General features: G+C 42.9%; 1 protein-coding gene across 1 annotated transcript in view; it reads right to left on the bottom strand.

Annotated features, from left to right (window-relative positions):
* RIN2 (Ras and Rab interactor 2) overlaps positions 1-26237 on the bottom strand; it is a 51168-nt gene that overhangs the window by 3229 nt on the left and 21702 nt on the right. The window contains exons 4-10 of the mRNA XM_080614863.1: positions 24935-25046; positions 22496-22568; positions 18910-19001; positions 15453-16580; positions 5987-6292; positions 3779-3910; positions 1683-1846 (exon numbers count right to left, since the gene is read on the bottom strand). Of these exons, the coding sequence (XP_080470989.1) occupies positions 1683-1846; positions 3779-3910; positions 5987-6292; positions 15453-16580; positions 18910-19001; positions 22496-22568; positions 24935-25046 (2007 nt within the window). The remainder of the gene's footprint in view (positions 1-1682; positions 1847-3778; positions 3911-5986; positions 6293-15452; positions 16581-18909; positions 19002-22495; positions 22569-24934; positions 25047-26237) is intronic.

The following is a 26237-nucleotide window of genomic DNA, read 5'->3' as shown; positions in this document are numbered from 1 at the left end:
CTCCAAGTATCAAATTTATGCAGTATCAGAAAGTTGTATTTAATCATCATCAAAATATGGGGTATTTTGCTTTCCCTTTTGAGGGAGGGAGGATGAAGGCCTTCCAGGGCCCCAAACCTGATAAGGCTGTGAGACTGCATCACAGAAATGCAGTGATCACATCCTGGTGCAAAGTGGGAAAGACAAGTTGAGCTGTAGCTGCATCACGTGCTGGTTGTAGGGAAAGTGCTTCATTTCAAGACTGCTGTATGTGGAGAAAGAAGATGGAAAACTGTCATTCTGAGCAGTAATCAAAGTGATTGAATTTGTGCCAAGCATAATCTGGAAGTGGTGTGATCTTACTGATTCAAGGCTCTCTTTCAAAGAGACATAAGAAGGAGAAGCACTGGACACACTTGGTGCCAGCAATTCCCATGCCCCCCTGCATCTTCCCATATCCAGCTGCTCAGAGTTAATTTGGCAGAAGTTCATTTGCTGAGGAAGAGAAGGTGAAATGGAATACAAGATCCTGCTGAAAGAATCTTCTGTCATTTAGTTATCCAGCAGAAATACAAGGTGATGAGTTTCGCCAGAAGAAGCATAGTGCTTTGCTAGAAAGAGCAAAGACTCAAGCTACTTGAATCTGACACCTAACTACTGGTAAGCACAATATAAAATGGATCACAGTAAGATGGACTAGCTTTGTGCACTGGCCATAGTCTGGAATTTCTGATAATCAGTTCTCCTCTTCCTAAGAGACGTAAACTGCGGAAGACTGCTTCTTCTCTCAGCTCATTCCTGTTCAGTGTTGTACTGTAGTTGCTTGCATGGACACTGATAAAGCAGAATGAGCTTCAACTGAAAGGCTTCATAATCTGCTGATGACCCCACACCTTCATTTCTCTTTTAACTTTTCTCTTTTAGCTTTTAACTGCATCATATCTAATTGATGGTTATCATTAACCTCTGTCAACTTTGCCCTGTGGTATGAACTGTAAACAACTGAACACAAAAGAGTAAATCCCTTCTTCTCAATTCCAACATCCTCCTTGCTTCAGTCCACAAGCTGATGCATCTGAAGAGACAGTCACAGCAGCATACTAATGAAAGACATGCAGGCCTGGTTTTAAGAGATGAAGCAATCCCAGCTGTTTTGTTATTCTTCAGTTGAAGTTACTGCCCTACTCTGAAAGGGCAGTAAGAAATGGAGGAAAAAAAAACCAAACACAAACAAACATGAAGACATTCACTGTACAGAACTCTACTCCTTGCTTAAACTTTAAAACTGTAGGCAAGCTTTTCTCCCACCTCTACTCTCTATTACCTGCTGTATGCCACCATTAGCTACTGGGAAGTTGTGCTGATTTACACACAGGAAATATGGATTTGTTCTTTTTTAACAGTAATGCATACAAAGAAGCTGAATCTAAGATATGATTCAGTTTGTCTCACTCTGCATGACTTTAATAGAAGAGAGAGTGGGAAAGCTCCATTATTTAGTGTTTTCTTCAGGCATTCATGATCAAGATCTATTATAATAAAGTGCCAAGACTTCAAAACCAAGGAAAATTTGCCAGCCATATTCTCAGTACTGCTTCACTCCACTTGGAGCCCCAAAGGATTCATTATGAATCATACCTCTCAAATGGGGATTTCCAACAAAACAATCATTCCCTGGTTTTTAATTCAGCCCTAAGCTCTACCTGAAAATCATCAACTGAAGGTATCGTCCTGTTAGTTGTCCTCCTCTTGTGCCATTGCCGGAGAGTATCTCTGGCTTCTGAACTTAGCAGTTGGGCAGCTTGTTCTTCCTGGAAGTTCTTGATCAGTGAAAGTGCTCCATAAGCGCTTGTCAGATAATAGCCTCCTGTGAAGGACAGAAAGAGAAGAACTTCTCAGAGTGGTCACAAAACCCCTGCTAGTTCTGACTGGTCAGTCAGAAGCACAACTATTTCTTTATACACACCCACACATACATCATTCAAAGTCCCTGTGCTCTACTGCCAAAACATTTATATGTAAAAAAAACCCGGCTCACTGGCTTGCAAGATAGTGGATGGCATCTTCTCAGCTGCTAAGACATGCAGCGGCTGCTCCATATTATTAAGTGGTGCAATAGTATCTGAGTCCACTAGTGCTTAAATGAGTGGTGTCACTCCCTCACTCCTGAGTATTGTTACCAAGTTGAAACGTGAGTTTTCTTCAAAAAAAATAATTTCCAAACACTGATTTGTTTTCTTCCCAAGCTTCAAGTGGGGATGAAATAAACATGGCTGTTTAAACAAAATAAAAGACAATCTACCACTGTTCAGGAAGTTAAAAGCAACCACCTTTAGAAGAAATAAAGCAACAATCATGTATGATTTGTACCTTGGAAGTATTCTAAAGAGTTTCCCTTTTTTTTTAAAAAGGAAGACTGTGCTTGTCACCTTTTTAGCGTTCCCCACAATGTCCGACTAGTTCAGGAGGTGACATGTACAGTCCTCCATACTTCACCTTTATTATATGATGGAGAACAAATTAAAGTCACATCAGAGTTGCCTATGTACAAAAAAAGCTGAAGGTCACAAAGGAAAAGGAGTCTCAACAGGAGGTAACAGTCCTCAATAACCAGGAGAAACAAGAAACATGCTGTTATTTTTTTTCTCACTCTTTTTAAAGTAAACTATTTGAGTGGGAGTGTCCAATTAAGAGGCAGCACAATCTATTCATGGAGTCATTCAAAGATGCATTCTATGCTCACAGTAGTATTTTCTGTATTACTGGTGGTATCTTCCTGGCCTTTAGCTCTGCAACAAGTTCAATACATAAATACATGCAAGACTCACGAGACACACCGGACAATACGTTACATTTGAACTGCACAACCCCAAAACACTAAACAATTTTTACTGCACAGTATAGTTCAGCTGGTGCCAAAGACAGGGTCAGCCAATAGACAGACTTCTTTTGCTGCATTAAAACCAACATGACTTAATAGTCCAGTAAATGTTTCTGCCCTTCAAGCACATTAATGATCTCCAGCTTTCATCTCAACTATTTTCCTAAGATTCCCAAACAACGCACCAGAGGATGCTCTGTACACAAAGCAGGGAACAGACTAGTGCCAGATTGGAGGAGTCCTGGCACAGTTCTCTCACGCATACCGACACATAAAAGGATACAGCATTTTCAGCAAGCCAAGAGATAGCAGGAATGGGAAACATACATGTATGCTTAAACTCACAGGTGAGCTTGGTCACAAGAACCTTTATACTTCCTCATAAACTGGTAGATTCTGAAGCCTACCAAGAACTTGCAGAATGCCTCTTTGTTAAAAACACCACCTTAAAACAGAAAGAAGGGAGATTTCCTGGCCTCTAGTGGACTTCAGCCATCATTCAGGAGTGCCTTAGGAAACATATTCCTAGGGCTCATAAAAATACTTTGTGAGAAGCAAATAGTGGGAAGAAGCAATCATTAAGGGGGTCAATATTCTCAAAAGCACTTTCCCCATAGGGGCAGAGAATTCCCCAAGAAATTTTTACAAAGCACCTAAACCAAGTCCCATTACTTGTTTCACAGTTTAACTGCATGCCGTGGCTCTATAAATACTCTCAGGATATTTTCAGGCACAGAAGATAACCACATTTGGCACCTGCACGGTGTATGTGTTTGCTTGCTGTCATGATGCCTCTATTTCAGACTCCCTTTGAAAGGATTTCTACTCAAACAAGGTTAACAGCAACTGTGCTATGAGGAAGAATTCTCCCTTCCCTAGTCCTTCACTCAATTCTAATAAATATAAATAAATGATTACCTTCTCCATGCAGCAAAGATGGATCCAGCAATTCCATCATGTATTCAATTTCAGTATCCAGTTCCAGCATATCACATTGGGCTAGTACATATGTCAACACAGGCAAGAAATCATCAGCTCCATACAGCCTCCCTAGGTTGAAGGGAACACAGACAGCGACAGACAAACCATAACCTTTTACCTCTTTCAGTGTTTGAAAGGAAAGCATTACTTTGCCATCTTTATTGACCAGTACGTCTGTATTACTGTAGAGCCTCCAGTTACAGTTGTGTTACCAGTTACAGTTACATGGTGCAGAAAAGAGAACATCATCTGACACTCACTGGACAGGACTCTAACACCAGCTTCATCTTGTACTTCTAACTAGCACAAATCTGATGATGCGCACTTTGTGGCATGCAAGGGAATTTAAAGACTGGGCTCAACCTGGCATCAGCTCAACTGGTGAACTCCTATAAGGCTGCCATGCCTGGCTGATGTGACCTCCACCTACACTTCTGTCACTGGCTAAGAAGTGTGATGAATAGGCTTTTTTTTTTTTTTACACATGCAGGGACGACATCCACTTCCTGGAAGGATCCAGCCACATATACCAGTTTCTAGGTCTGAATCCCAGCAGAAAAGCCTGAATATAAAAGCCTATTAGATCTGACATGAAAACTCAGCTCATTTCTGTGACAGAACATAGTTAGAAACACCAGTGAGCAAAGCCTCATGTAATTCCCAAAAAGCCAGTGAAGCCTCATCAGCAATGGCAGAACACAGCTGCACACAGGGACTGTGCTGTACCTAGGTCTGTCTCACTCCTACCACTTCTACTGCATTTAAACTTTCTGTTTAGAAAATACTATGTGGCCAGATCTCTGGGTCTGTTCAGACTGTGCTCATTGTGTAACTGGTGTGATGGTCATTTTAAACCATGAAGAGCAGGAGCTAACTTAAACTTCCATGAAACTCCACATAACTGAGGGGCTGACACCTAAAGTTATACCGGCTAAGGAGGTACGGCATATCCTCCAGGTATTATATTACTATCTGGCTGTCAGACACTCGAACAGCTGCTGAGTCAATGCCATGTTTTCTAAACTTCATATGACAAAACAAGACAACTCAAGAAGTATTTACCACATCTTAGCCCAAGCCCCTAGTGAAACAGTTAACTGGCAGCAGCCTCGCAATACTTTTCTTCTGTATGTTGGAATCACCTTACTCAATGAAGTAAAATGATGTGGATTCCTATATCCATTTTAAACCACAGGATTTTGCCCAGAAACAACAAGCTGGGCAGCAGCTTGGACCTGAATCTTGCAAAAGAGCCTGGGTTCTTCAACCACAAGCTTTCACCATTCAACTCCAATCTCAAAAGAAAGGTGGCATCTTGACCAGCCCTGGACCCAGCTGCATATCCAGTGCCCACTTAGGAAAACTGCCAACCACCTGAAGCAGCTTACACTTGCTTAGAGGAAAAACACCTCACATAACCATCAGCATTGCTTCATCTCAGCTCCTGACCTACCACAGCAGTGTATGGTCAGACATCAGGCAACAGGGCTGCACCTATGAATTCATGCCATGTGGCACAGCATTTTAATTGTGCCACTGAGTACTCAGCAGGTCTTGACTAGTCTGTAGTTCCATTTCATTATCTAGGTTTCAAGGTCAGGTTTGGATGCTTGCTACATAGATGTTATTTCTGTTCCAAAAACAGGAAAGAAAGTGTCCAAATGAGGACATTCAGAGGCACACCAAGTCAAAAGTACTGGATCAGAGGGTGCTTTCCTTCACCTATTAACATAGACCCTTTTAGCTGTCATATTGCATACAACTTATTGAGTAACTATGGCTAAATATGGGGTGTTAGCTCTGTTACAATTTCCAGAAAAATACTAATTTAGTACTGGTGTCAAATTCCAGGCTCACAGGACAGCAGCCAAGTCCAGAAGCCTACAGTTAAGCAAAACTGTTTTTTTTTTTTTTTTAAGCTGCCTCACACCTCTGCTTCTCATTGGATTTGTAAAATATGCTGCCAGGTGCATCAGAGAGGCCAGGAAAGCAGCAGAGAGAAAGAATTCCTCTCAAAAGGGCAAGGAGATGCCATGAGAGCTCCAGGATAAGGAGACATATCTGTGGAATCAGGTGATTTCTTCCACCAAAAGACCACCCCATGTTTGGAATATCAGTGAACTTGAACCATGAGAAGCATCATACCTGAGTTATTCTCCATAACAGTGTAAATCAATTTGCAAACTCGCAGCAGCAGCATGACTTTTTTTTCAGGTGAATACATTTTCTGCATGGTCATGAACTTGACTTTAATCTTTTCAATGTCCACGAAGTCTGGTGTTGGAACAAACACACCCAGTTCCTGAGGATTTCTCTGCCGCACCAACTGCAGGTTTTCCTTTAGCTGTTTCCAAGAACCATCCGCTGTATGAAACTCTTTCAACATTGCTTCAATATGGCCCTTCAACGGCTTCAGAATGCACTTATGCATGGCCTTCTCCAGGACAACATCTGCAACCAGAAAACAGCTGATGTACTCCTCTAGAGCAGAGCCAGTATTAATATAACCATTCCCAAAAGAGACACTGTAGAGCACAACCTACTTGCTACAGCCTATTTATTATACAAGCTGAGTTTCCAGATGTTTGTTAACAAGAAAACAAAAGGCAGAACAGAATCTGTATTTAATTTTCATTTATGGCAATGTGGTAAATACAAAAAGCCTCCACAAAGACAGAGCACAGACTGGCACAAAAATAAAAACAAAAAAATGCCAACAAAACAAACAAACAAACAAAACAAACAAGAAAAAAAACTCCCGGGGAAAAAAAAAAAAAAAGGCACCCTGCAGCCCCAGTTAACTTTGTCTTTTGTTGCCCAGAAGCCTTCGAGTTCGATGTTACTTTTGAGTTTAGACTTTAACTCCCAAACTTAAACACAGTCAAAACCATAACTTTGCTTTGGCATGAAAGCCCATTCTTTTTGCATAGTTTCTATCAGAAACTGTAACTCAGCCAAAGTCTCCCAAAACTTGGCTCAGTTTCGTCAAGATCTTTATGAAGTTGGACAGATTATGGGCTTTAAACTATAAATGAAAGCCAAGCTGTCTTTGTCCAGCTTCGGATTTCATTATGCAAGCTTATATACAGCTTTGTCATCAAGTTTGAGGTTCTTTGTTTGGCAACAGTGTGCACGTGGCACAGTAACCACTAACTTAGGGTTATTTTTTTATTTATTCTTGTTCCACTCAAGTTTCTCTTTATCAGTCATTCTCCATTTTCAAAGTATGGACCACATCAACAGAGAAAGGTCTTTGCTAAACATTTTCTCTGCAAACCTTGACTTTATAAGTTAATTTCTTCTCCCACTTAGTGTGCATGTGTCAATATAGCTTACATTGATCATTAGCTTACATCACTTATTTGTACCACAGCGATCTGCTGCAAGCATAAAGGAAACTGGGGACCCTTCAGCCTGGCCAGTGCACAAACACCCTGATGGTGGGGCAGGACCATAGCCTAGCGCAGGCAGACGTACTAAGGGAGCACAGGGACCAAGAGCAGGATGAAGAGAGACGTGTTTATACAAGCCAGCACTGGACATTCCTGCTACTAATGGCGACTCATTAATGTGTCATTAAACTTCACGCCCTTTCCAGGTTTGCTGCCTGTGTTTGCCTTTGACCACAGTACCTGTCTTCTCTCTCTTCACCCCTCTTCTTTTTAAATTGCAGACTATTTCTAAGGCTTGTGCTTTACACACACACCACGCACACCCCCCACCCCCCCACCCCCAGTTTTATTGCTTTTGCTTTATGCCTTCATTTATTTTATCTTTGTGTTCAGCCATTTTGCCTTCTGGGTCTTCACACCTCTTTCCCATACAAACCAGCTCTTCACACACTCCTCTTCTTACGGTCCCTTTGTTTCATATGTAGTGTTTACTCTGTGTTTGTCTGACATGCAGTTCTCAAATGTCCAACTCTATCGGGAGTTCCCATCTCTCCTATCCCAATTGTGCTGGGGCTTCTGTAGCTCTTCTTTCTAATTCCCCCTCCCAACACTCTAAACAGCAAAAGCTGTGTTTGCTTTATTCCAGGATGCTTTAAACACATTTGGGCTCTCTCTCACAGTGGAGAAAGCTGCTGGAAAAGAGAAAGAGTGACTGTGAGGAGCAGCATTTGCTCTCTGAATTTCTAGATTTCCCTATGGCCACCAGAAGAAGCACAGCCAGTCTGACACATATTCCTGAAGGCCTGTCACACAGCATGAAGGCTGGATCCAGCCTCCCACCGCACCAGAGCTGCCAATTAACGTAAGTGGCAATATTTCAAACAACTGATCCTTACTTATGGTACATGTTAGAGCCTGACAATTGCCACTGATAGCACTTCCAAACCCAGTCAGGAAAGCAGAAGCTTCACTCTTCTATGCAGTGACAGAAACTGCCTCTCCCTGCCATCGAAGCCATCCTTAGAGCTATGGGGAGGAAATATTTTTCCACTAAGAAGGCAGCAGCAATCTCCCCCATGGATATAATGCAGCCTGCAGCATTGCTCACGGGCACACGCAGTTCCTGGCTTGGGGTTAGCCTCACTGATGACACTTTCTCTTTAACAATTCAGCTTATTTCATTTATTTCTAGTGCCTGTTCAGTCTTTTGAATAACAAAACTGAAACACCTCTGCAGTTTGCATTTCAACTGCCTGCTCTCATTGAAGTCAAAATCAAAGCAGTTCGTGCTGCCAAACATTATATGAAGCAAGAGAGCTCTCTATCCCCATGAAATTTTAACTCCCACAGGCTTCCACTGGAAGTTCTGCATATGAATAGCTAGTGTCAGCTGTCCTTTGCTTCAGTAAAGCTGGGTCACCATCACATTTGGTCACAGGAGGCTCAACAAATTGAGAGAGGATCCTCAGAACCCCTGGTCTGATGATGGAGCACCTAGCCTGGGATGGGAGATGGGAATATTCAGTACGCTTCCATGACTGATCCCCTACAGGCTCCAGGATGAAGCTGGTTCAGCTGGAGCCTGCAGTACCTATATGGAGAGAGCTGCAGCACCAGTCCCTCCCCAGAGGCTACAGGAACTGACTGCTTCTGGGAGGGAAAATTCCTCCACAGATCCCCTAGTCCTTGGCTGGGGCCAGGATTGTTATCTGCAGGCAAGAAGACGAATCCACTTCGCTGCTCGGGTAGGGCTGGGTACTGGTTGGCAGGTGGTGAGCAATTGTATTGGGCATCACTTGTGTTTATTGTTTTGTTTGTTGGGGTTTTTTTTCCTTTCCCCTTTTAGTTTTATATTCTTTCCCCTTGTTATTCCCCATATCATTATTATTATTGGTGGTAGCAGCAGTGATTTGTGTTATACCTTAGTTACTCGACTGCTCTTGTCTCAACCCGTGGGGTTTACACTCTTTCCATTCTCCTCCCCATCCCTCTGGGAGCAGGGGGGAAGAAGAGGGGGACTGAGAGAATGGCTGCGTGGCTCTGAGTTACTGGCTGGGCTTAAACCACAACACCTTAGAGTAAGTTAGTGCCACTCCCAGTTTTTCATACAGATGAATAACACGGATTTTTATGGCTGTGAAAGGAGTTCTTTCATATTTGCAATTCGTCACAGGCTCCAAAAGCAGTGCCTGGAAATTGCCTTGAAATTTACTTGATCACATTCCACAATTTCTCTGGGAACTTAAATAGATTTGAAGGAGCACAGAGGAATAGAGCAGATAACTCATACAGCTGTGCTCAAAGCTGTGCACAGGGCCCAAGAACTTACTGCTGAAGGCTGTTCTTAATGGTTTCTGTGCTGTTAACATGATCAGGTAAATAAAAATAGGATAGGATATTTCTCAAAGCATCCTTCAGTGCTGTTCAGTGACTATATTACAGCTAGCAGGAGACAAGTGAAATAAACGACATTTGGCCCTGACCAAAGAGATACAAACTGCCTTGGCTTGGTAAGGGTAGACTGAGAGCACTGTCATTTTAATGCAGCATGTTTGCACAAAACTACCCAGCAAACAAGGAAGTGACTGAGATATGAAGCTATGAGAATGTTTGGGGGTTTGTTTGCTGCTGTTTAAGAAAAAAGAAAAAAAACCAAACCAAACCCAAACAACCAAAAAACCAAAACCAAGCCCTTTTCTTCTCCCTTATGAATTCTTGGCACAGATATGAGGACCAGAGTTCTGCCTCAAAAACCTGCAGATTCTAGTAAGCTGACAAGGCCAGCAACAGAGCAAGATTGATAAGGACTGGACTTCTTTTGTTTTTTTACTGTCAATAACAACACCCATACGTATCCTAATTAACATAAAACCTGTGTAAATATTTATACTATAATTAAAACCTGGAAAGACAGCATTTCTTGTGATCTGGGTCTTAGACCAATATTCAGTGTCACAAGACACCAATAAGCATGTCTGGAATTAGATCATACAATTATTTACCCTTTCTTCTGAACTGCTTTTACTGGCCCCTTTCAGAGGAACGCGTCTCCAGATACAATTCCACAAAACAATTCCCAGCCAGCAGCAGATTTCACTGCTCAACTTGGCACAAAAAAAAAAAAAAAAAACCATAGGATGGGCTCCCAGGCAAATTAGCATCCAAGTTGTGAACTGAGGGCTGATCCTTTGCACTAACATCTCTGTACACTTCCCACATCCAAATCAGCAACTAAAATTTCTGTTTAATTCAGCATGCACAAAGTGCTTAATAGTCCCATACAGGCACTCTTCAGATTTATTTTTAATTGAATATCATTTCAGCTGATCACCATGTAGTGTTCCTGAAATGATATTTATAATTAGCCTCTAGCCTCAAAATGGGAACTGGAAATGCTTTGATAAATGAATTGCAAAGGCCAGCCAGCTAGTTTCGTTGTGACTTGTGGAAACACATCTGCATCCTGTGCTGACATGCTGTTTTGTTTTGCTGCTAACCACACAAGTCTGCATTTAGAGAGGACACGTGAGTCATAGCCACTGTCCTTATGCAGCCTCCTTACAGCCCTCGCTGGCTGAAATCACAGGCACGCTCTCACCTTCTCCAGGCTGACAGTTCACCTGTTACCAACTGCTGTTGCACCACTGAGATTACCTTTCAGATTCCAGCCCTGGATTTACAAACTCACTTTCTCATCTACAATGGCCAAACCACTCATTAGTAAGAGAAGGGCTCAGTAAGAAAGAGACTGAGCAAGCCTGGGAACCATCATAAAAAGGCACAGTAGCATGCAAGTAAGATTCCCTGGGCACTGTTTTGGAATACCACAGTGTGTTCATGCAGGACACCTGACTACATTGCATTTCCTTTGTTTTGGATTTTCCTAATATCTATCATTTTCATATATTGGCATGACTGATACAAATCTACTTTAAGATAGCTCATGTCAGGATGGCCAAGTGTCCCATTCTTGGTGGATGTCTACAGTGGCACATGATGCAGACAAGGGCATCTCCTCCAAAGCAGCAAGACTTAAAAGTTAAAACCTCACACAACCCACATTCTTTGATAATTTGCACAACCCTGAAAACAGTGGATTGAGGTGGGTGATGGATGGGCAGCAGTGGCAGAAGCTGAGCAACTAGGGAATAAAAGTCTCTTAGGGTAAACCTCCCTTCATTTTAGCTAAATAAAGCATACCAATGAATCACAGAACTATCTGTGCTAGGTTTTCTTTGCTTTAATCATCTGTGGGTTAATTAAAACTCATGTTATGCCTGTGTGGCAAACACGTCTTCTCTTGAAGAAGTAGTACTAAAGGAGCAGGGAATAAGTCACAAAGCAAATCAAAGGGATGGTCAGAAAAGGCAGAATCAAAACCTCTGCTTCTGCTTAGTGCTTTTACCAACGGCTTCTTCCTTGCCCTATCCCCTCACTTACGTAGTGAAAGGAGGAGTGCTCTGGGTCACATTGGTCAGCCTGAATTCAACACGAAAAGATACTAGGATGTACAACAGGAGAGGGGGACAGGACACCAAAACAAATGTACGAGCACCTAAAAAGTAACACAGTGCTAAAAACCAGCCAACATGGAGTCTTTCAAGGAGAAATACTGGCATAGTATTCTTATTCCTTTAAGAGGGTAACTGGATCAGTGAAGAGAAGGGAGCAGAGGGTAGGCTGTATCTTAACCTTTTTAAGACTCATAACCCTGTTCAGTGCAACTTTCCTATAAGCAAACAAGGGAAATACTGTATATAATAATAAATAAGGTGGGTGCATGAATGGGTGCATAAAATACTGCACTGAGAAACCCAATTATCAGTGTTTGACTGTCAAACAAGACAGATATTTGAAAAGAGGTGTCATGGAGGTCAGCCCTGGGCTTTAGTCTATTTAGTAGTTTCATTAAAAATTTGGATTATAAAGCAGAGAGTCCACATACAAATCCCCACATGATATCACAGTCAGGAGAAAGGCATCACCAGTCCTTCGGCAGTTATCTTCGTAAGTGGGAAACAGGCCTAAAGCTAACATAATAAAATCTCCTAATAACAACAGTAAAACATTGCCTCTCAGCAAGAGCAATACAAAGGCAAAAGTGCTAATCAGAGAAGCCTCCCTCAGAGCAGAGTGGCTGGCTCAGTGGCTCCCATAGGGAATGCGTTACTCTCCTCCAGCTCCGTCTGCCCACAACTCCTCCATATAGACCCAAGCCTCTACCATAAGGCATGTCCTGCCAATAAGGGGCAACCACATTCTCTCCAAACCTCTTCTAGCATTCAACATTTAAAAATCCATTATGGATTAGAAATACCAAAGAAAATAACAGGCAATATTGTTTAGGTACCTTCCCACACAATCAGTTAACACCTTATTGCCAAATTACTTAAACCTGTAATTTCTTGGGCTACATGCAGATTCAGGCATTGAGACTGAAGCTGTTCAGGTAATAGATCCCACCTGGTGGAATGATGACAGTCAACTGGACTCCCTTCTATTTACAGCAAGGAAAACAAACACAAAACCTCCTGAAAATTAGCTATTCAAGGAGCTGTGGACTATCAGGGTCCTTCTGACCAGTCCAGGTCTTTATTCTGTGGATACATATGTGGGTAACTTCTTTAAAAAAAAAACCAAACAAACCACTTTGCATTCACCCTTTAACAACAAAAAGCCATGTGCCCTACTCTTGACTCTGTCCCAACACTGGGAATCCCATTATTTCAAAAAGGGTTAACAGCCTACGGTGCTAAGAGTAGGAGACATCTGTCAAGAATAATTAGAAACAGTGATGCATTCTCCCAGTGATTTGGCAGAAGTTGAACAATTTGATATGCCCCCTGTTGGGGAAACTTAAAAGATCTCCCATGGAAGTCTTTTGGTTGCAAGAGTCTGGGAAGTTCTACATGAAAAGCTACATGATCAAAGATCATTGCAGAGACATGGGAGAAAGTCCCAAACACCAAGAGCTTTACTAAACCTTGGAGAGTGCTGCTGCAGCATGTACCAAAATTCAGGAGGCAATAGAGGGGTAAGGTGAAATCTGGCCCCCCAGAACAGGCAACCAGTTGCAGTAGCAGTTCTGCTGGATGGGAGAAGGGGTAAGGACCAGTCCTGCCCAGTGGAGTGGAGCTGGAACGTTTCAGCTGAATCTATTCCAGCTCCTCTCCACTGGGCAGGACTGGTCCAAGCAGCTGAGAGGCCCCAACACTTCATGCTACAGGCTCCCTCCATGACCCCACCAGTGGCAGCAGTGGGTGTGAGTCGCAGGGTGAAGCTGCTGCCTGCTCTAACCTTGCAGTCACCAGGCCTGACCAGAACCTCTGGGCTCAGACACTGACTCACCACCGCCATGAGAAGTACACGATGAACAGGAAGAAGGAGCACCAGCAGCACACATCCAGCCCTCGGCTGACACACTGAGAAACCTGCACCACGAAAGTGTAAACTGACAAGAGAGGATAAATGACTGCTCACAAAGTTAAAATTTGGGCTGCAATTCTGTACTGAAAGAGTCAAGCAAAACCACAGATAATAGGCAGGACTACATCATAAGAAGTTCTCTATAGGGATGACTAAATCTTGCTGTCACATAGTTATCTGCTTAGATCAGCAACATCTGATGCTCCTGATCCACTATGGTTGCTTGCAGACTCAAGCCATAGGCAGTAGATGATTCAAAAATAAGTTCTTCCTTTGTTTAAACTATTCCACTTTATAAATTAGTTGCATTTAATTACATGACCAAAGCCAGATTTTCTGTCAATAAAGAAAGCCAGTGTAGTTTAGTTGTATTTCATACCTTATGCTATTCCAAACTACTGAAACATTTAAAAGCAAACAGCATTTTGCCAGTCTTCAGAGACCCACAGTCAGATTTAACCACACCCTGACAACGAAAAGTCAAATTCAAACCAAGCTTAACAAAATAACAAGCAAACTAGATCTGCATTTCTTTGTCAAATATCCAATTCTCTGCAGAAATCCAGGCAAAAAAATCATCTACACCACTGCTCAGTTTGCTGCTTTTTCTTCCACATTAACACCCCCATAATATTCTTTGTTATTGTAGCAAGAACATTACAGGCTCTGAAAGAGTGTACATTTCAAGGACACTCTTCCAAGTGTTGTATTTGCTTTAACAGTGCTTGCTACTTTTGTTTGACTTTGTGTAAATGAAGTTGAGGTTACATGAGAATATTTCCTTCTGCCTGTCAAGGACAGGCAGAAATCTACACATAAAATCATCCTCTAGTCCCAGAGCAAGAACTATCTTCCAATTTTGCACTGGGCCAACAGCTGGGACGCTGGGATGCAGGAGAAAAACAAGCAAATTAGGACTGAAGTGAGCTCACAAGGAAAGTATTCTGCCCTGAGGGATGTTTACCTCCTAAATGTGGCTTATATGCTCTTTGACAAATACTGCTCAGACTTGGGAAGATAGAGGGGGAGTGAGATTTTATACAGCAACAATGATTTCACTTTTGTGGATACACAAGTCTCTCTGTTGTTAAAACATGTATTCAAACATATATCTCAGCAGCAACCATTTATAAACATGTATATTTGAACAGAAATACAGAAAAAAACTCCTATTAACAGCCCCTTCTCTCTCTTGCACACGTGGATTTTTTAAACCCATAACTTTCTATTTAGCTTCAAGTGTAAGGACAGTGCAGCTTTGTTAGGAGTGAATGCGAATATTTGGAAGAATAAGATTTATTTCAAAAGAAGTAAGTTGCTACGAAATGTCTCTTTGCTCCTTGTCGCTGGTTTTGAACAAATCTTCGGTCTCTGGCTACAATCCATATGGTTAAAACTGGCACAGTTTTGGTCCAAGAATCCATGACTATTTCAGCCCAATTCAGGAAAAAAATACATGTGTGCCAGTAAACAAAGGATTCTGCAAACAGTAAAGCAGCTAAAAAAAATACATATATATATAGATATAAAAAAATAATCACAGGTAAAAAGTGCACACTGCAGGTATCGTAAAGATAACGTTTTATGAGCACTTTTGTAGCAAAGTTTTGAGTTTCTGGGGTGATTTGGGGGCAGGAGAGTGAGAGTTGTTTTATTTTAAGACTCAAAACTACGTGGCTTGAACTCTGCTAGCAAAGTCAACCCCACCTTTCAAAACAGGCACAAAGACTATCATTCTAAAAACAGATCACACATTTTCACCTTCTCCTAAAACACAGGACAGTGTTTCTTACCTATTTGGTCCTCTGGAATCAGCGACTCGATTGGGGGATCAAGTTCAGAACTTTGGGACAAATAGTTCTTGACTTGGGTCATGAACTGCCGAATCGTTTGCAGCATATCGGTGCTAGAAACATGGCACTCCTTGTTTTCCTGCAGAAAGCTGACATAGTCCTGCACTAGGCATCCAAAATAAGTGCGTTTGTCCTGGGACATCTCCGCAATTTTCTTAATCATCCTCTTTTCAGGGGTCATGAAGGAACTGAAAACTCCACTGACTTTCCGTAGCTGAGATTTCACAATCTTGGGGAGAACAAACGAACTGTTTCTTTTTTTCTTGGGCTTCAGAGGGGGTGCCATGCTCTCTTGGTCACTTTCCCCCTCAAAATCCTCCAGGCTGCTGTTTGTGTCCCCCTCATAGCCAAACAGCGGCATGCTCCGATCGAAGTCCAGCGAGTCAGATGAGGAGGTGGAAATGCTCATGTCGCTCAGCCTCTGCCTGCCTCCATTCCATGGGATGTGTGACTCAGAGCTGGTAGCTACTGTCTTCGGAGCAGCTGCTGGAGCCAGCTCAGGCAGGGTTTCACCTGAGATGCCAGCAGCTTCAGGCACAGGCACTGAGCCACAGCCAGGTTGAATCACTGCTGCAGACTTTGAGCTGCCTACCTCTGAGCAGACAGCCTGCTTCTTCAGCCGAGGCGGTGGAATAGGGGTTGGTTTACTCTGCAGTAAATCCAAGCCTCTCTCTTTCTTATAGTTGACCGTTTCTGGCATGCTTGCCTGCTTTATAGTCCTGGAAAGCTGCGGACTCGTGAGGATGCTATTAATAGAAGGAGGTGGCGGCCGGGGTGGGGGAGAGCGAGGCCTCACGGTGCCATTCACGTCTTGAGTTCTTGGGCTCTGCCTTTTCAGACTTCCACTGACATCTTGGCTGTGCACTTTTAAGAAGAGGGGATTAATGAAACACAGTGCTCCGTTGGTCTGGCTGCACTCCAGCTCTGAAGGCGTTCGGGTTCGTATAGAATGCACTCCATTTATAAGGCAGAGCTGACGCGAGTCTTTACAAGCACTGTCCAAAGGCACAGGCCTGCGGGGAGGTGTAGGATCCAGGGGGTTGCTGTTAGCCAGGGAGCTCCAAAAGTCTGAAAATCATCATTGAGTTAACATAAGAATGCAAACCAGCATGCAGATGGCTTTCAGAACATTCAGCTCAACATCACTCATCTCCAGACATTCTGACACGCTTTTATTGATTCAAGGGGGAAAAAAATCTAATTCCAAGTGAACTTCTCAAAGCCCCACCAGGCGTAACTGCATGCTGCCCTCCTGGGGCTGCTCTCACTCATCTATAAATATCATGACCAATGCATAGCTTCAAATCAACCCACTCAACTAAGTTTAAAAATAAGCTGAGAATTCAAAGAAAGGAATGGAGACTGTAACACAGTAATTCTCACCAACTTGAAACTGAATGCATGAATGCCAAGCACTCTACAACAGGATTCATGCCCAACAGCTGTGTCTTGCCTACTGGGCAGAAAACAGGAAATGGCCCATGGTGATAGGCCACTGCCAGAGAACTTATGTAGGCAAATACATATTTCTTTACATAGTCATGCAATGCTGCTGGTTTTTTCCAGCTCCATGACTTTACATCCTGCCTGCAAATCCCTCAGCAGACTGGCCAGCGTGCCTGGCACATGGGCTGTTGAAAACATGCATCATGCAAGCGCCCCTGCAGGTAAAACACGAGTCAGGGAGGCAATTGTATGTTCATCACATGAAACATCACAGGTTGGCAATGTTCTTTCTGATGTAGTTTGCTGGGCCCACATGCTGCTGATCTCCCTTGTGCAGCTCTCCCTCTGAGCATACAGTGTAAGAGAGCTCAGACAGGAGCTCCAACTCTCCATGTTCAAACCAGGTTGTTTTGTGCCTGTATGTTGCTTAAGGAAAGCTCACACTTACAGGAAGGGCCCTTGGGAGTTTTTATGCATCTCTTGGGTCTGCAGGATGGAAGGGCTGACTTCCTGGTGTGCTCCTTTGCACATTAACACCTAAAATTTCATCAAAATCTCACAGAAACTGTGACCTTAATCTCATGTATAGTTGGTGTATTTGGGATCAATTATCTACCACACAGACACAGAATCATCAGTCTCCTCCTCAGCTTTCAAACATACTAGCTTAAACAAAACACACAATGTACACAGAGAGTGTTCAAGAGCAAGACTAACTCTGTAGCAAATAGGCCATGGTGCTCGTGGGTACCAAGGACAAAGGCAGTGCAGATAGCCTGAAGAGCTCACTCAACACCACCGTCATGATCTCCTATAGAGAAACTCACTTAATGGTACTTTAAGGCTTCCAGCTTTTACTAGGAGACTGTCTTCCCAATCAGATCTTACTGTATCCCAATCAGATTTCTCTTTCTCCCCAATCATTCACCTCATCCACAGTTCCATGACTGCCTCTGTTCCCATGAGAATCTGTACTTTCATGTAATCAGCTAAACTTGCAGATAAGCAGTGCAGAAGTAATTTGTCACCTCTCTAAAGCAAATCCCTTAACTGCATTGCTACTCCAGCAAAGCAAAATATAATGCAGTGCAATACTTCCCTGTGTATGACTTTGCTGCAAAGTCCCACCAAATAGTTTTAGAGACACTCTGATCTACTGAGGTTCTGTTTCTATATCTAAGATTATTCAAAAATCTGCGGGGACAAAGTCTGCTGACAGTCAACCCTCCCTTCCTGCAAAAGGAAGTGCAGTCATTCAGCACTTTGAAGAGTTGCTCAAGGATTCATCTGGGTGGAGCCCATGTTTCAAATCCCACCAGGCCTTGCATCTCCTGCCAGCTCAAGGTATGTTTTACAATGAGCCTGTATTTGGTTGTAGCAGTCAAGTGATGCATGGACATGTCCTTGCATTTTCTTTTGTTATTTTAAAAGTGTCACCAAACCAATGTACTCAGATACATTCTGCAGATCCCATGTATACACTCCTCCTTTTATTAATATGCTACTGCATTGAGCCTCCCATCTCAAAAATCATCAGTCTAAGATCACATGTCAACATGAACTGAGGTTTTAACGGTGAACCTCAGTTCCTACGCTCTCCTGGCAATTCCAGCAAATCATCAAGCTATGCTTGATGTAAGCCTGCAGCAAACATTTGCTCTCAGAGAAGAAGCTACATCAGATCTCTGACTAGGGATTGTAAGACTTGCTTTGCCCAAGGGCTGCCCAGGGAGGAGAGAGGAGAAAGGAAGGAAAGGGCAACAACAAAAATATCACAGAAGGCACAGAAGGAAGAAAGACCACTAAGGTCATCATTTGGCGAGTACAAGATCTGGCTTCCCAATAAGAGAAGCTTGTAGCTGACCAATATGAACTACTTACTGATACAGACTATTTCTTCAAGCTTACAGCACTGCTACAAGGATTGACATCTATGCAGGGACCTACTTACTCAGTCCAAGCTGAGCAATCTCTTCAAGTTCAGCTTCTGTCTTTGCTGCAGCAATAGCATGAGGCAACTTCAGGGTGAATGGAAGGACATCCCTGTTGTCAAAGAGAAAAACAATTATGGCTTTGACAATAACATCCATAGTTTCAAAAGCATTTGTTTTCAACACCGGCAGTGGCTGAGCTCTGATTCATATTTTCTTTTTGAGCTGTGGCAGGCAGCAAGGGCCTTAAAACACACAGCACACAGTGAAAACATTACCAACTGCAGGGCTCCTTTACGTTGGAAATGCAAATGACAGTTTAGTCCCAAGTCCCCAGGAATCTCTTTAGGCTCATTTCCACAGAGCCATCCAATATTTTCCCCCACTACAGAAGAAGCTTATACACCTGGTTTTTTACAAGCACACCAGTGAGATGCAAAAGTGTTATCTGCCCTTAACCCTTCAGTGAAACTTCTTATTCTCTGAATATACTGTTGATTGCTCTCAGAATTGAATTCCAGTTCTCAGAATAAAAATTTAAATGAGCACTTGGGCAGCTTCCCTAAACATTTCTAAGTCAGGATGTCTTGGTGCTACTCTGTCCTAGGCTGAAAACACGCTTCATTTAAGGAAGTCTGTCATTTATTTGCATATGTGGTTTCTCTTCACTGCACACTAAAAGTTCAATGGATGTTTACAAAGGGAGAAGCATGAATGAATGAAGAATGTGCTAAGTCCAATGTAAAAAGCTTTTAGACAGATTTTAAGGGACAAAACTACTAATTATATGTACATTGTTCAAGTACTGCTATCAGCTACTATACCTCTTGCCTGCCCAGTTGGTACTGATACACTCTCAAATAACAGTGCATGCTAAACCACAAAATCTCTAGTAGAAGTACCTATGCAATTAAGAGTAAATGACGACAAATAGAGCATGGGAATCCTACAAACAACTGGTGCCAGCAAAAATTATTATGGGGTTTTTTTAGGCTATGAACAAGCCAACCACCTGTTATAACATAGACAGATGGTAAGTTTTTATCACAAATATCCTCTATGGTGTATGTTAACATGTTGAAAAAACAGGATCTCAGAGAATACCATTCAAATTCAAATCAAGCACATGCATGATACTGATGCATTAGCTAAAAAGTATTTGAAAAGACACATTCAATGCCATACCACAGATAATCTAGAGTCTAGTGCATCATCATGGACTTAACAGAAAGATAGGTAACCCTTGACTCCTCATACAGACTGACTGGGTATCTATTGCAAGAAATTCCCTCTGGGTTTAGGAAATCCTCTTGGTTTTGCTGTGGTGTATCCAAACGGTACTCTCTCTCACAACAGCTACCTATCTGCTTCCCTAAGGAGGCCCTGCATTTTCCTCTTGCACCCCCAGCAATCCTAGACTGCTGCCTGAAGAGGACAAGGATGCTGGGTAGATGGTGTCATTTAATAAACATTAGGCAAATGGAAACATTCAGGATGCTTCTCCACTGAATGGGGAAATAAGCATCCGCTTCCAGAAGCATACCCACAATCAAAGAATGAGCCTCATTTACTGAAGTCTCTGGAGAGATTTGCTGCTGAAGTTGTATTTATTAGTGGTATCTGTGGATAGGTTTGCAGCTAAAGTCGTGTTTACAAGGACACACTAGGAAAACTAAGTTGTGATGGCCACTCTTTACAATTCTTTTCCCTTTCCAAACAACCTACAAGAAAAGGAACAGAACAATACACAGATGAACAGTTTTGTACGTGCTTCCTGAATGGGAGGCCTGGCTGTATCAGGACACTGAATTCACACTTGGCTGACTGAAATACCATTAAGAAAGTTAAAGCCACTTTGAATGGAGAGACTCATGTGTAAGGCAACAAGTGCTTTACATTTTAGCAAATGTGAAGCAACTTGGAGCCTTCAGTGAAAGAAAAAGGACAAACTAATGCAAAGAAATCTACATTTGCTGCATGCTCCCTGTAGGTACTTACGAGGGATTTACCAAAGCCTGGCTAGTGCACAGAACTAAAAGGGTGACAAGATAAGGAATCTCTCCTCATTACACTGCTTTTAAATGCAGTTTCAGCTCATTTCTCATCTGAGTGATGACCAATTACTTATGTGGTAGAAATGCTGCTTTCATCACATGCATGTACAGCTCAGCAAAATGAAGGCCAGTAACAAAAGGGGTCTAGATGCTTCTCCACCATAAACAAACACAGTAAGCACAGCAACCTAAGCACACCCTCAGTGAGTGTTTCCCACATGAGAAGTCACCACAGTCAGGTCTAATTGGCAACCTCATTGCAGTAAAAGGACTGAGACAACCGAAGTTGTCTCTCGCCCCATCCTTCAGAAAATGTACAGATGCGCAGTCTGCATCTGCCCATGTCCTGCCTGTGGATGAACGTAGGGCTTGAGCATCACAGAATCATAGAATCACAGAATAGTCAGGGTTGGAAAGGACCTTAAGATCATCCAGTTCCAACCCCCTGCCATGGGCAGCGACACCTCACACTAAACCATGGCACTCAAGGCTCTGTCCAACCTGGCCTTGAACACCACCAAGGATGGAGCATTCACAACCTCCCTGGGCAACCCATTCCAGTGCCTCACCACCCTCTCAGTAAAGAATTTCTTATATCCAATCTAAACTTCCCCTGTTTAAGTTTGAACCCGTTACCCCTTGTCCTGTCACTACAGTCCCTGATGAAGAGTCCCTCCCCAGCATCCATATAAGCCCCCTTCAGACCCTGGAAGCTGCTCTGAGGTCTCCACGCAGCCCTCTCTTCTCCAGGCTGAACAGTCCCAACTTTCTCAGCCTATCTTCACACGGGAGGTGCTCCAGTCCCCTGATCATCCTTGTGGCCTCCTCTGGACTTGTTCCAACAGTTCCATGTCCTGTTTATGTTGAGGACCACCAGCACTGCACACAATGCCCCAAGTGAGGTCTCACGAGAGCAGAGTAGAGGGGCAGGATCACCTCCTTCGACCTGCTGGTCACGCTCCTCTTGATGCAGCCCAGGATACGGTTGCTTTCTGGGCTGCGAGCGCACACTGCAGCCGGCTCATGTTCATTTTCTCATCGACCAACACCCCCAAGTCCTTCTCTGCAGGGCTGCTCTGAAAGTTATCATCATCTGGAAGTTTTCATTGGAAAACTAAAGTCAAACTGAAATCAGCTTAAACACCAGCTATTTTTTCTCTGCATACTTCTTGGAAAACAGCTGGACAATCATAAACTGGAAAACTGATGAGACCATTTCTGTTGTTCACAATTTGAATTCACATCTCAGTGATCATATTCTACAGTGTGACCTGACATTTTTCCACTAAGGTCCAAAAATGCTTTTTACTAGCAATTGCAAGGAATGGACATTGCATGATAGTTACAGAGCAGTTAAAGCATTACAAGACATCAGCTGAAGTCCAGCTTGGGGCGACACCTCACAGTAACATGGTGGGTAACGTAACAACAGCCTTCCAATAATCAGTATCAAATAAGACAGAGACTTCCTCTTTTGTTGTTTGGTTGGTTTGTTTTGTTTTGTTTTCAAGACAGCTTAGCTCATGTGGCCCAGAACATGAGACCATCTTACCTGCTAATACAGTAGAAAGCAATCAGCCTGAATAAATCAGCAAAACTTATTCCAGACCCCTCCAAGGAAAACGCTGCAAAAAAAGTCACAAGAGAGAAGAATCATACACCTATATCAAGCATCTTTTAGAAAAAGCTTATTAAAATACATCTCAGATTTTACCATAAAATGAGTAAGTTTGGACCATCACACTCATTTCTGTTTGGTTAAGAGAAAACAATTTTGTGGAAGAGTACCTTTCTCTGCTAAAGGCATTTTCAAGAATATACTGATAATATTGGTAGTGGGTTTGCTTCTGTATTTCAAATATATGGTCCAAATCCTGAGAAACAGATCAAGTGTGATGACAATTGCACAATGGTTTGCTAATAGACAATAAATCAGTAACTTGCTAATAGACAAACAATCAATAAATTCAGGGCCTTGAGCAACCTGCTGTAGTGGAAAGTATCCCTGCCCATAGCAGGGGGTTGGAACTAGATGAGCTTTAAGGTCCTTTCCAACCCAAACCAGTCTGGGATTTTATGAATTAATAACTGAGGCTTTCTTTGCCCAGTGTACTAATATACCTAATATAAAATCTCTTATTTCCTCCTCTTGCATTCCATTCTACCCACTAGTCTTCTCCCCAAATGTGTTAGCATCTAACGGGAGATGATCAATTTTCATTTACTTCAGGAAAACCATTTAACCTGAGAACTCTTTAAAAACCACTCTGACAATTCTGCTTTGTGCCATCACCTTGCACAAGGAAGAAGGAAGACAGGAGCAATGCCTTTCATTTTTTTCCCCACTCCATAGCATTGTTTCCTATTGATATAAATACTTGTTCACAGTACACATGGCACAGAAGTGATTCCCACCTCACAATAAGCCCTCTAATTTCAGTAGCAAGTCTCACCCAGTGACTATAAAGATCAAGCAGAAGCAGCTCGTAGACTGAAAAGCTCTAGATCTTTCATCTCTGGACATGACTGAGACCAGAGCAGAAGGAAGAGCATTTAAGGAATGTAATAGCAGCATGAGACAGGTTTCTGACATACATGAATGTGGGGGAATGTGAAGCCTGTGATTGCTTCAGCCTAGCCTCGAGTTAGAGAAGAGGCAGATGATGGGGGTGAATCTCCCGCTGGTGCGGCTCACACTGTTGCTGCTTAATAAATTCATCTCCAAGGAGAGCATTTCCACTGCAGCAGACACTTCAGGCGTCTATGCTTGAACAAGGCAGAGCCCCAGGCTTAGTGGGGAAAGCCAGAAGCCACACAGCAGTTTTGGATACCTCAGTAATGCCGCTCGGTGAACAGCAAAGGAGTAACTTTGTCAGTACTCTACGCTGTAAGGCCAGCTCCCCCATGCCAAGGTTCCAGTGCTACTGACTATAAAGTCTGCATATGACCCAGGCGAAAACTTGAGCAGGTACTGATCTTTTATCCAACCTTTACACTAAAGGACAGGTCGACCTAGTCATTTATGTGCTCAGAAAAAGGGATTTCTTTAAGAGAGACACCAACAATATAGACAATAAGCATGCAGGTGGTCTGGGGGTGGGCCAAGAGAAAATGAATGTTCAGATCCCAGACTGTAATTAAAATCTCAGCTATGACTGGCCAGTAAAATCATCAGTACATACTTCCCCCTTGTGGTAAAATTTCATTCATGAAAAAAGATTTTATTATTTTATTTTCTAGATGGGAGAGATGGAATTCATCAGCATATAAAGCCTACAAACAAAGCCTTCAAGCACACTTAGATCGACTGTCATTCATAGCTTTCTGTTCTCTTTCCTATGCCTTGTTTGTAACTGGAACTAAAACCAGACACACAGAATTAACTTTCTGTTCCTGGGTGGCTGGGAAAGGAGAGGTAAAAAGGAAAAACTCAACTAAAATTATCCCCATCTGCTCATTTTATTACAAAGAGGGAACAAATATACTTGGAATTATAAAAGAAAAAATATTCATCTCACATCAGAAACAGCTCTGAAAGGGTAATCCATCTATTTATTACGTATAATAAAAAACCCCCCAAACCTAAACCCAACATCCAAATTCATAGTCAGAGAGCACTCAGGACAGAGATGTATCCAAGAACAGTCCCCTAAATACAAGGAAATGTAAGGACATTTCATTGACAGCAGACAGGATTATAGACTGCATTTCTCCAGAAGATAACCAAGAATCTACAGAAGATAACTGCCTATAATCATCAATGAATCCTGGATTCAGCAAGGTCCATAAAAAATATTCCAGTTCTGTCTAGCACAGGCTTAAGCATTTCTGTTTATCTTCCCACTTACAGAGCCCTACTCAGAGAGCACTGTAGGCAGTCTCTTCACTACTTGAATTACTTCAGGTACCTTCTGCTGTGAGTTTCACCAATGCAGAATGTCCCAGCTCATACAGGGTGATAAACAGCTGAAAAGTCTGTAACTCAACTTACTGTATGTGCTTTCTTTTATCGCAAATTCTTTTAGGCAAGGCCCACAGTCACTGGACAGACGCAGAGAGATGACTTTCTTCTGCAATCTTGCAGATTTCCTAACCAGAAATATCTGTTGTGGAGTGAGCAAAAAGACATAGTTTTACCTTCATCACAGATGCCTTAATAAAGACAAATTATAGAAAAAAGGAACCAGAACAACTTAATGATCTTTGACTCTCAGAATATTACTCAGTCATTACTGTATCAGTAACCGTCCAACAGCTTGGTGTAAAATGGCAGCAGAACATTTAGGAAAACATCTCACCTTGGTATGACACACACACATGACACCAAGTCCATTATGCCCTTCTCTGAGCTCTCCAGTTTAAAATACACAGCAAATCCCAAGCCTTGAGTCAAGTTGCAAAGTCTGGAAAAGACTGATGGTCGAGTGCCCCTGTGTCCCACCAGCCCATTCATGCAATCCTTTTGCATTTGAATCATAGAATCGTTAGGGTTGGAAAGGACCTTAAGATCATCCAGTTCCAATCCCCCTGCCATGGGCAGGGACGCCCCACACTAAACCATGGCACTCAAGGCTCTGTCCAACCTGGCCTTGAACACCGCCAGGGATGGAGCATTCACAACTTCCTGGGCAACCCATTCCAGTGCCTCACCACCCTCACAGCAAAGAATTTCTTCCTTATATCCAATCTAAACTTCCCCTGTTTCAGTTTGAACCCGTTACCCCTTGTCCTATCACTACAGTCCCCAATGAAGAGTCCCTCCCCAGTATCCTTGTAGGCCCCCTTCAGATACTGGAAGGCTGCTATGAGGTCTCCACGCAGCCTTCTCTTCTCCAGGCTGAACAGCCCCAACTTTCTCAGCCTATCTTCATACAGGAGGTGCTCCAGTCCCCTGATCATCCTCGTGGCCTCCTCTGGACTTGTTCCAACAGTTCCATGTCCTTTTGATGTTGAGGACCACCAGAACTGCACACAATGCTCCAAGTGAGGTCTCACGAGAGCAGAGTAGAGGGGCAGGATCACCTCCTTCAACCTGCTGGTCACGTTCCTCTTGATGCAGCCCAGGATACGGTTGCTTTCTGGGCTGTGAGCGCACACTGAAGCCGGCTCATGTTCAGTTTCTCTTCGACCACCACCACCCAGGCCTTCTCTGCAGGGCTGCTCTGAATCTCTTCTCTGCTCAACCTGTAGCTGTGTCTGGGATTGCTCCGACCCAGGTGTAGGACTCTGCACTTAGCATCATGCCATCAGCCTCATCCAAACAGACAGGGCCTGGTTTCCATCATAGCAACTTT

The sequence above is a fragment of the Psittacula echo genome, assembly GCF_963264785.1.
Source record: "Psittacula echo genome assembly, chromosome: 4".
Taxonomy (NCBI): Eukaryota; Metazoa; Chordata; class Aves; order Psittaciformes; family Psittacidae; genus Psittacula; species Psittacula echo.
Note: the sequence above shows the minus strand (reverse complement) of the source record. Positions and strands in the feature narration are given on the sequence as shown.